This window comes from Ochotona princeps, chromosome 22 (genome assembly GCF_030435755.1).
Source record: "Ochotona princeps isolate mOchPri1 chromosome 22, mOchPri1.hap1, whole genome shotgun sequence".
Classification (NCBI taxonomy): Eukaryota; Metazoa; Chordata; class Mammalia; order Lagomorpha; family Ochotonidae; genus Ochotona; species Ochotona princeps.
Window position 1 is genome coordinate 37,024,975 of NC_080853.1, and position 11,242 is coordinate 37,036,216.

Sequence of the window (11,242 nt, forward strand, 5' to 3'; positions counted from 1 at the left end):
ACAGAGATGGTGACGGGTGTGTGTGGGGTGTCCTTACAGCTTGAGGGTGCCCTTTGGCTTCTAGTTTTGGTAGTTTTTGATTGTGGCATAGGGCAGTAGAGGTAGGTGCTCGTGTCTCAGCCATACCAGGAGACAAAGCTTTGCTTCTGGGACCTGTATGAGGATGCAGCTCGTCCACAGCCCCAAGGGCAGTCTGCTGGTCTAGACCAGCTCTCTTAGGGGTTGAGGCTCCCTGCGGGAATCGCTTTTGGGGCACACTATTGTACTCATTTGTGGCCTCTTTGAATCCTGCCTGTGAGGCTCCTGCCATTGCTGTGTGTACCAGGTGTCACTCTGCCTGCTGCTGCTGGTGACCCGAGCAGCTGTCTCATGGTCAAAAACCCTGAGCCTGCCCAGCGTATCCTGGCGACTTGGGACAACGTGATGTGTGTATGTGTGCGTGCGTGTTAGGGCACAAGCCCCTGACTGCCCTCTCCTATTTCTGCAGCTCGTGTTTGATTACCAGCCAGGGGACGTCTTTGGCTGCGTGGCCGACATTGGCTGGATCACTGGACACAGCTATGTGGTATACGGGCCGCTTTGCAATGGTGCCACCAGCGTCCTTTTCGAGAGCACTCCGGTTTACCCTGACGCCGGTGAGTACACGGAGCAAGGGGGCTCGGAGACTGTGATCCTTGTAGTCCTGGATAGCCAGATGGACACTCTCCCAGGTTCCATGTCTGTAGAAGGCTTGGACGAGGGAGAGATGGGAGTCTGATTTGGAGCTCGAAGGACGTCTCTAGGCTGTAGTGTCTCAGTCCCCTGCACTTACACTGCCTGCCTCAGGCCATCCCCTTTGCATTGTCCACCACATCTCTAACCACCTGACCAGAGCCAGGCCTCTGCTGAAGCCCTGGCTGCCTGCCTGCCTCCCCGGCCCTGTGCTAGAGCCCTCAGGGCTGTATGTGTGACTGCATTGCACCTGCATGAATTAGACCGCAATCACCTGGAAGACAGTGGCTGTGTCTTGCTCCTTAGGGTGACCTCCACAATGTCCTTTCCACACACTGGCCATTGCACGTGGACATATGTCTCAGCGTACCCTGCTGGTCTCGGTCCCAGTGGCACCGGATGTACTCCGGGAAGAAGGAGTGGGGCCAGGCTTGTGATTGAGGGCCTGGCCCAGGTGTGATCTTAGGTGCTTCACCCCAGTCCCTGGAGGCCCAGGGTCCTTGGAGGGAATGGTGTGAGATGCAGAGGGTTGTGTGAGTCAGGGGTGTGGATTCTGAGTTCGTGGCCCTGCCCCCATTGTTCCCAGAGAAAGTACCAGCCATCCCTTTAGAAACCATTTATGTACAACCGAGCCAGAATTTTATATCACGGTAAACTTTTGTGATGGGACCAGGCAGCTTATCCTCTGGCTATGGTGTCTATATCCCACACTTGGTTTGCTCGCTCCTGACTCCGGCCTTCTACAGGTGCAGACCTGGGAGGTGACAGCGGTGGCTCAGGTGGTTGGGTTCCGACCGTTTGTGCAGACCCAGGTTGAGTTCCTGGCCCAACGCTTCTCTTGTGGATGTTTAGCGAGAGGCTCAGTGAACGGGAACTGCCTCGGTTAATCTCTTTGTCCCTCTCTGCCTCTCAGCATAAAGAAATATTTTTTTTTGGAACCAACAGCGATATTTCTTTTGAACTCACTCTCTGCTGGGTCATGTGGGATTCGCTGTGTGACGTGACTGTCCAAGGCCGATACCCTCTGTTCTCACATGTCCCGGGGACCCAGAGTCCTGGGAGCAGGTGTCCGCAGGACTTCATCCCCACAGGGCACCCTACTGTTCATCGAGGACAGCGTGCACCCGTCTCGTGACGGCTTGTCCCTGTGGCCAGCGTGGTGGGCACTGCTGCTGATGGTGCGCTTGGGCCTGTCTGCAGGTCGGTACTGGGAGACAGTGCAGAGGTTAAAGATCAATCAGTTCTATGGTGCCCCGACGGCTGTACGGCTGCTGCTGAAGCAGGGTGATGCCTGGGTGAAGAAATACGACCGCTCTTCCCTGCGCACCCTGGGGTCAGGTGAGTCCGACTGTCAGGATGTGCGAGAGCCGGGCAGCAGTGGGCAGGACCTCTCAGCCCTGTGTAGGCTCATTACCAAGGCAGAAGACCCCGAAGGAACTGCGTCTAAGGGTCCTGAGGCACATGTGCACAGCACAGGGTTCAGCTGCAACAGCATTTCTGTGCGTGTATGTGTGTGTGTGTGTGCAAGGGCACCTCAAGGGGCCAGCACTGAGGGAAGTGGTTTAAGCTGCCACCTGCAGCACTGGCATCTCACATCCTTTGGATGCGTGTGGTCGAATCGCACTTGCTCCGTTGCCCATCCAGCTCCCTGGTGATGCTCCTGGGAGATCTGGATGGAGTTCCAGGATCCTAGTTCTGGTCCAGCCCCAGCTGTTGTGACCATTTGGGGAGTGAGTCAGCAGGTCTCTCTCTCTCTCTTTTTTTCCCCGTCACTCTTTCAAATAAATAAAAATGTATTTTTTTTTTAAAAAAGGATACTTTAGAAATTCATGGAAACATGGAATTCAAAGGCTAAACTGATTTTGTTGCCAAAATGTTTTTGAAATTCATGCGTAGTTTTTTTAATTTTATGAGATATTTATTTTGTTTTTATTGGAAAGTCAGACATACAGAGAGGAGGAGAGACAGAGAGGACAATCTTCCATCTGCTGATTCACTCCCCAAGTGGCTGCAATGGCTGGAGCTGTGCCAGGAGCCCGGAGTTTCTTCCAGGTCTCTCATGCAGGTGCAGGGTCCCAAGGCCTTGGGCCGTCCTCTGTTGCTTTCCCAGGCCACAAGCAGGGAGCTGGATGGGAAGCAGGGTTGCTGGGATTAGAACCAGTGCCCATATGGAATCCTGGTGCGTGCAAGGCAAGGACTAGGCTGTTGCACTGGGCCCTGCACTTTTAAATGTTAAGAGAGATGCTGTGGAGTTGGCATTGAGGGGCAGCAGGCAAGCACCACTGCCTGCAACACCACCATCCCATAAAAGCTCCAGCTGAAGTCTCGGCTGCTCTGCTTCCCATCCAGCTCCCTGCTAATGGCCTGCGAAAAGCAGTGGGAGATGATCCAGGTGCTTGGGCTCCAGTCACCCTTGGGAGACCCGGAGGAAGCTCCTGGCTCCTCCCTGGCCCCAGGCTGTCTGCTGCAGCCATCTGGGAAGTGAACCAGCAGATGAGAAATCTCTCTCTTTCTCTCTCATTCTAGAATTCTGACTTTCCAAATAAATACATCTTTAAAAAAAGATGTCCAAATTGCTTCCCCAAATTAATTATACTCTTCCCACATACGGGATGCCTGTTTTCTCCCGAAATTCTTGTCAACATTAAATTTTGAGTTTTTTTTTTTATAAAGATTTATCTATTTTACCATAAAGTCAGATATACAGAGAGGAGGAGAGACAGAGACAGAGACGAAGATCTTCCGTCCGATGATTCACTCCCCAAGTGAGCCGCAATGGTCGGTGCGCGCCGATCCAAAGCCGGGAATGAGGAACCTCTTCCGGGTCTCCCCCATGGGCGCAGGGTCCCAAGCAGGGAGCTGGATGGGAAGTGGAGCTGCCGGGATTAGAACTGGCGCCCATATGGGATCCCAGCACGTTCAAGGCGAGGACTTTAGCCGCTAGGCCACGCCGCTGGGCCCAAATTTTGAATTTTTAATGATGAAAATACCTGTGTGCAATTTGTGTCTCTTTGATGGTGACCATAAAGACGAAGTATCTCATTGCTTTTTTGGGATCTCCTTAAACACTGCTATTTCTCCAACTCATGGATTATCAATCCTTTTCTCTCGCCCGTGGTTTCAGTGGGAGAACCCATCAACAACGAGGCCTGGGACTGGCTGCACAAGGTGGTGGGGGACAGCAGGTGTACGCTGGTAGACACCTGGTGGCAAACAGGTGAGTGCTGGCCAGGAGGGGGAGGGGAAGGGGAAGAGGAGGTGGGGAAGGGGGAGGGAAGGAGACAGAGGAGGGAAGAGGGGGAGGAGGATGAGGGGGAGGAAGGGAAGGGGCAAGGGGAGGAGAGGGAGGAGGTAGAGGCTGTCTCTGCTCAAAGTGTGGGGTTGGCACTGAGCTCTGAGCTCTAAGATGTGAATACCAGGTGTGAGAGTGCAGAGTGGGCCTGCCTCCTGTTTCCTTCCTTGAAGATGAGAAGGGACGGACTTCTGAGCCTTGCTGTCTTCGTCTTTGTGATGCAATGATACAGTCAAGGCTTGTGGCCCGAGGCCTGTGCTGCACTTTTCTGGGGACGGTGGGGGGCAATGGGGCAAGGCCCCTTTCTGGACCCAAGTGCATCTGATGAAGGGACCATGAATCTGCCTTTCAGCTGGAGTGGGAGAGGGAGTTTTCCCCATAGGCGATTGTTTCAGCTTGGTCCCTAGCATGTGTGGCTGGCAGGAGCTCCCTGTGTAGGACTCAGCGACACAGCTGTGCGAGGTCTCTTGCACTCATGGGCTGTTCCCACGCAGGCTGCTGGAGGCTAGTGCCAGAGTAGTTGCATGAGGACATGGGGGCCTCTCTTTTCATGGTTGGGTCTGTGTTGTGCGGGCCCTGGCGCAGAAGCGGTTCCTTTCCTCCGCCTTCCTGTGTAAGTAGGTGGGCTCTGCCCTCTTGCGCCGTGTGTCCCATGCCCTCAGACAACGGCTCCTCGCAGACACACATGGGTGCTGCTCCCCTGGCTCAATCCCGGCTTTGCTCTCTCCTCCCACCCGCTCCTGCAGAGACGGGCGGCATCTGCATTGCACCACGGCCCTCCGAGGAAGGCGCTGAGATCCTGCCTGGCATGGCTATGAGGCCCTTCTTTGGCATCCTCCCTGTTCTCTTGGATGAGAAGGTTTGCGAGGCCCCCGGGGACTGTCCCCTCACCCTGTCCAGTGGCCCTGGCTCCTCCTCAGCTCCTCCTGCCCCCCGAGGCCTGCCTCACTGCTGTCCAGCCCTGCCCAAGTTCTGTCCATGCACTGGACCAGCCCCGGGACCCTCCCCACAGTTTCCTGTCCTCCCTGCCATTCTCTCACTCGCATGGATCTCGGATCTGCAGGGGAACGTCGTAGAAGGCGGTGACGTCACGGGGGCACTGTGCATCGCTCAGGCCTGGCCGGGCATGGCCAGGACCATTTATGGCGACCACAACAGATTCATAGATTCCTACTTCAGGACATTTCCAGGTGAGCAGGCGGCAGGGTGCAGCACACACAGGAGTCTGCTTCCCACTTACGGGGCTCCCGGCTCCCTGCCTCCTGAGAAGTCGTTGCTTTTCACTCTTGGGCTTGTAAGCGAGGCCCCCCCACCACGTCCCCCTCCCATTTTCCAGAAGCTTCTTGCGTATATTGCTAACCAGTTTGAACACCATCTGTAGCCTGTGTTCTCAGGGTCCACCTGCCCATCTAATATTGCAGAGTGGTGAAGCAGGCCGTCCTAGGTGTGTCTCCTGGAGCAGGCAGGCCAGCGTGTGGGCTCCCACCCTGTCCTCACACAAGGCAGGGTCTGCTGGCACGTGGCCAGCCCTGAGTCCCTGGTTCTGTGCAGGCTACTACTTCACTGGAGACGGGGCCTACAGAACCGAGAGTGGCTACTACCAGATCACTGGGCGCATGGACGACGTCATCAATATCAGTGGCCACCGGTTGGGCACCGCCGAGATTGAGGACGCCATAGTAAGCTCAGGCCACGCCTTCTCTGCTGCCCTGGCAGCTCCCACGTGCCTCGGGGCTGGGTGGGAGTCTGTGCCCTGGGTCTGCCCCGTACTCTGGAGCTTCCTGACTTGTTCTGTGTATGCGCAGGCTGAACACCCCGCAGTGCCAGAAACCGCTGTTGTCAGCTTCCCCCACGACATAAAGGGAGAAGGTGAGAGCCAAGGCTGGGAGGTGCTCCTCGACTTCCCAACCCTCACATGCAACCTGGGAGAAGAGAACTGACCCCAGAGGACAGGGCTCGTACAAGGTGCTCTGGCAGGTGGAGATGTGCCGAGCAGCACAAGGAGGCCCCGGTTTCACTGCCCTTCAGGGACACTCAGCTGCAAGGTGCCATGACCTATTTGGCTCCGGCTAAGCCCAGGGCGTTTGCTGTGGGACTCTGTTCTATGTACTGTTGTACAGAGATTGTAGCAAAATGTGTAGCCACATGCTCTCTTTCTCTGGCTCTCTCTCTCGCTCGCGCGCTCTCTCTCTCTCTCACACACACACACACCCTCACTGGCCGCTCAGCAGTGGCATTGCCTGGGCATCAGGCTGGCCCTGCATTGGCTGCCATGGGACTGGAGGGAAGTGTGATTTGCCTGTGGGAGAGGGCAGCATAGGGCATCGGAATGGCCCCCTTCACCAGGACACGGTTGATTCCAGGCTAATGCAGCTGGGCCTGGAAAGAGGCAGAAGTGCCTATGTGTTGTAATGCTACGGCCACAGTAGCTCCATTGGCCTGGCCTGGCCTGGCCTAGCCTGGCATGACCCTGACGCATACAGGCTCTGTGCCAGGGCTCAGTTGGGCAGACTGACTTTTGGTGGCCTGGGGCTAGGTGTTTTCCTCCCAGGAGGGCTGTCCTGTCTTGACCCGCTCCCCACCACAGAATTGATTTGAGTCCAGCTGCCCTGAAGGGGGTGTGTCCACGAGGCGACTGCCCCCTTGTCAGTGGCTGGCTCGTATGTGAGAGGGGCTGTTGCCTGGATGCCTTGGAATGGAGTGTCTGCTCACACTTGACTCGTGTGGCTGGCTCCTTGCACTTGTGGGGGTCTCTGTGTCCCACGTCTCTGGCCTAATTGCCACAGGCTTTGAGTACAGAGTGTGTGTTCGAGTCCCCACGGGTCAGGTGCAGCCACCCTAGGGCTAGTCCCTCTGCTCTGGGCACCTCTCCAGCCCCCTGATGAACCCTAAAAAGTACGTGCTAGATCAGGATGGCAGACTGATGTGAGTTAGACAGACTGCGAGGGGTTGGAGCAAGGCAAGGGCAGCTTCGTCTTCAGATGGCGGACGGGGGGCGCTTGGTTGGGCTCAGGGGTTTCTGCTGTGAATGCCCCCGGTCTCAGAGGCCCAGGCTGGCTGCAGCCGGGCTGCTTCCAGGGTCTGTTGCTAACTCTTAGCAGCTCTTCCTGCCTCTAGACAAGCCTGGTGGTGCCAGTGACTCTTGAGAGTTCCTTGACGGCCAGCGAGCACCTGTGGAGCAGGGATCTGACACTGGCATGTCTCTATGGCTTGGAACTCATCGCCAGTTTCCTGAGGCCGTCTCTGGACCATGCTATATTTTTGTCCTGGATCCCTTATGGTTCATTTGGCAGTCCCTTGGTCTACTTTAAAAAAAAAAATTATTTTGGGCCTGAAGTCGTGGCCTAGTGGCTAAAGTCCTCGCCTTGAACGTGCCGGGATTCCATGTGGGCGCCGGTTCTAATCCCGGCTGCTCCACTTCCCATCCAGCTCCCTGCTTGTGGCCTGGGAAAGCAGTGGAGGACGGCCCAGTGCTTTGGGACCCTGCACCCGTGTGGGAGACCCGGAAGAGGTTGCTGGTTCCTGGCTTTGGACTGACACAGGACTGGCCGTTGCGGTCACTTGGGGAGTCAATCATCAGACGGAAGATCTTCCTCTCTGTCTCTCTTCCTCTCTGTATATCTGCCTTTGTAATAAAAATAAATAAATCTTTAAAAAAAATATTTGGAAAGCAGAGTTATAGAGAGAGAGATCTTCCATGTGCTGGTTCACTCCCCAAATGGCCACAGTGACTAGAGCAGGTCAGCTATAAGCCAGGAGCCAGGAGCTTCCGGTCTTCCACCTGAGGACAGGGTCCAAGCACTTGGTTCGTCCTCCTCTGCTTTCCAGGGAGTGTTAGCGGGTGGCTGAATAGAAAGCAGATATGTTGGGACTCAAATTGATGCTCATAATATGGGATCCCAGTGTTGCAAGTAGCAAAGTAGCAGTTTTATCTGCTATGCCTCAGCACCACTCAATCTCCCTACCCTCTCGTTCTACTTTAATTAGGACCTGGACTCTGCCAACTCTGGCACCTCTGGCCAGGCTCATGTCTCTCTTTTCTCCCTCCCCTGATCCTGGGTCTTGCTGGCTGCCTCTTGGCCTTCATCAGCAACTCCTCCAGCAGAGATGGGTCTCTCCCTCCATATCTGCTTTCAGAAGTCAACAGTTCGCTCTCAGCTACTGGGGTAGGGGGTGAACAGCTGCGGTTCTTTTTCTCAGGGATCGCTTATCCACCCTCATGAAGTAGGGGCAGTGGGTGCCCACAGAGAGAGTGTCACCACACAGTCAGGGTCATCGGCAGAGCCCAGGAGACTGCACAGGTGGCTGGACTGGGTCTCCAGGAATGAGGAGGAAGTTTGCCAGGCGGCGATGGGCAGTGGCTCTTCAGGCAAAGGCTCTTGGGAAAATAGTCATTCCTTGAAGCACTTGAACAAGCATCGGCTGAGGGCCTGCCATGCCCCAGGCGTGCTTCTAGGTGCTGGCGACATGGAGTTTTCTGCTTCCTGGAGAGAAAGAGGAGAGGGCGCGGGTGACGGACAACAGGGAGCATTGGTAAGGCCTCCACAACCTGCCTTTCCTGGATGCACCAGAGGAGAACAGGTTAGAAAGGAGGGAACTGGTCCAGGAGTAAACAAACAAATGAAAGTCAGGAGGGCTGACATAAATAGAAAGTTTGTGCATGTGGGAAGGCATGTGGCAGGTTGGGGGGCCAGGGCAGGCTGGCACTGGTGCCAGAGGCCACTTCTTTAGAGGACAATGAAGTCAGATTTTGCGTCCCAGTGGGATCTGCTGGAATCCTTTAGGAATACAGAGGGACGCGGAAGGGCTGGTGTTTTTGCCAGGATACCCGCCTGCTACCCACCAGTGCTTCTGCGCAAGTGACTGCTATGTTCTTCATTTGTTGTCACAGCCCACTGGCCGTGTGTACACCGGCTTGTGTCAGGGCACAGGGAAGGGAACAGAGCTCCAGTGCTGTGTCGCAGGTCACCCCAACAGCCTGTGTGTGTGAGTTGTGAAGCAGAGCTCTGGGCACACATACACAACACACTGTGAGCGCTTCAGGTTGTTTGTCACTCTGTGTGAAACCAATGTGCAGCTTTAGAGCCACTGGGAAAGATGCCAGGCAGTCCCGGTGCTGCCAACCAACAGCCCCCAAACCCCTTGGCCCTTGTGGTGATCTGTGTGACATGCTGTGCCCTGGGGGTCCTGTGTGATCTACCAGCCCAAACCTCCGCTCTCCCCGCAGTCCCCTTTGCCTTCATCGTGTTGAAAGATGATGCCAGTGACACAGAATCGGTGATGAAAGAAGTGAAGTCGTCAGTGGCCGCCAGGATCGCCAAATACGCTGTGCCCGATCAGATTCTGGTGAGGGACTCCTGCTTCGGGTTGAGTGGCACTGCTCTTCGCAAGTCCCCCTTGACCATGACTGTGAACTCCGATGCACCTGTTGCTGCTTTCTGACCAACATCAGGGTAGCCCCTGGCGTTTCCCTGGGAGGAGCCGTGGTCTTCAGAGTGTTCACAAGTCCCACTTGAGACAGAATCTGGGGCAGGATTACATGTGTTTCGGCAGTATGCTGGTTACAGGAATAGGAATAGAGACGGGGAAAGTACGGGAGTTCTCCAGCCCCAAGACTTGAATCTGCAAGGCTGATCCTTCAGAGCCCATCCCAGGCGGTCATTGGCCGGGAAAGAGCCAGGTCACCGCTGTAGCTTTTCCCATTCCTCTACATCTTGTTGTCTAGGAAGCAGGCGGCCCAGCTTCACTTGGCACTAGAAGAGTTTTTAGGTGAATGGACAGAGGGAGCCTGGACAGTCCATGGTCCCACACATGGCTCTTCCAATGTCACTGTCCCTATCAAATGCGCCGAGATGGTCTGACAATGCAGCTAAGTGGCTGCATTCAGATCCACTCTGTTTTAAGACAGCTTTTCTTGTAACTAACATTCCCTTCAGTGAAGTCTCAGGCCAGGGGATGGAGAGGAGGGACCTGCAGGTGCTTCGCTGTGCTGCTGCCTCAGCCAGCAGGTGTCTCTGTGTGAGGCACAGGGGTAGGGGCAGGCCTGCCTGGGGAGGGCTGTAGCAATCCCTGCCACCTGCTGCCCTGTCTCGGGGCTGACTTCAGCCTCAGCCCGGTGCTCCCCCCTGCCAGCGTCTAGCTCCTCCTGTTGGCACAGGTCCATGCTGGTGTGGGAGCCCAGGCACCAGCACCCCCGCATCCTCCCACGCACCAATGCTGCACCTGTTCTTTCTAGGTGGTGAAACGTCTTCCAAAAACCCGATCCGGCAAAGTCATGCGGCGATTGCTGAGGAAGATTGTCATGGGTACAGTCCAGGATCTGGGGGACACCACCACCCTGGAGGACCCAAACGTCATTGTAGAGATCATGAACACGTACCAGAAACACAAGGACAGGCAGGCAGCGACCACCAAGTGAAGGCGTGCAGCGCAGGTGGCTCCTGGGGTCGGGGCCAGACCCGAGCCCTCCCTGCCCTCCAGTTGGAGCCCCCATGTGGCCACTCTACCCTAATGTGAAGCCAGGCTGAGTTCCTTTTTCCTCCCAGGGAGAGGCAGGCTTTGTCCCTTGGCCCTGAATTTAGTTTTTTTGGAGGTTTCGGTTCCCAGTCCCCTCCTTCCCAAGCCCTCTCGTGGCAGCACGGGGGCGTGGGAAGCCTGGTTGAGGCGTGTCTGTTCACACAGCTTAGGATCGAAGCAACCACATTTCACTGTATGTTTGTAAGTGTGTAAGACAGACTTGATTTTTTTTTCTATTTTTCTATGTTAGAAGGGTGATATGCATTAGCCTGTGCACACTCTGGGTGACAATGAGCGTGGGGAATCTCCTTGCTTTGTCCCCACTCGTGGGGGAATGTGAGTGGCTGGGAGTACACTTCCACAGATCTGAAGGGGAGATGTCTGCACCCCTCCCCTTGCCAACCCCTCAGCTGTTGTCTGAGCCCGCGTCCCACTGTGAGCCTCCCAGTTGCTGTTGGGATGGGGTGGTGACACCCCGCCCCCCCGCTCACCTCCAGCTCCACCTGGTCATCCCGTGTCTCTAAGCTGTGATCTGCAGAGAGATCCCTTCCTCTCGTTGCCTCTTGGCCGGAGGTGGGCATGCACTCAGTCTGGGCAGGGTTGCTCAGGGAAGACTTCAGGGTCTCGTGAGGGCACTGCTCAAGCCGGAAGCGGGCTCCCTCGAGACCTGCCTGCCCTTTCTCCTGCAGTTGGAGCTCCAATCGGTTGAGTCCCCTCACTGTG

General features: G+C 55.8%; 1 protein-coding gene across 1 annotated transcript in view; it reads left to right on the forward strand.

Annotated features, from left to right (window-relative positions):
* Nucleotides 1–10,953, forward strand: part of ACSS1 (acyl-CoA synthetase short chain family member 1) — a 44,926-nt gene extending 33,973 nt beyond the window's left edge. Inside the window, exons 6-14 of the mRNA XM_004593370.3 lie at nucleotides 488–635; nucleotides 1,912–2,049; nucleotides 3,836–3,928; nucleotides 4,750–4,862; nucleotides 5,067–5,193; nucleotides 5,555–5,682; nucleotides 5,809–5,872; nucleotides 9,231–9,349; nucleotides 10,239–10,953. Of these exons, the coding sequence (XP_004593427.2) occupies nucleotides 488–635; nucleotides 1,912–2,049; nucleotides 3,836–3,928; nucleotides 4,750–4,862; nucleotides 5,067–5,193; nucleotides 5,555–5,682; nucleotides 5,809–5,872; nucleotides 9,231–9,349; nucleotides 10,239–10,421 (1,113 nt within the window). The 3' untranslated portion in view covers nucleotides 10,422–10,953. The remainder of the gene's footprint in view (nucleotides 1–487; nucleotides 636–1,911; nucleotides 2,050–3,835; nucleotides 3,929–4,749; nucleotides 4,863–5,066; nucleotides 5,194–5,554; nucleotides 5,683–5,808; nucleotides 5,873–9,230; nucleotides 9,350–10,238) is intronic.
* Nucleotides 10,954–11,242: the final 289 nt, after the last annotated feature.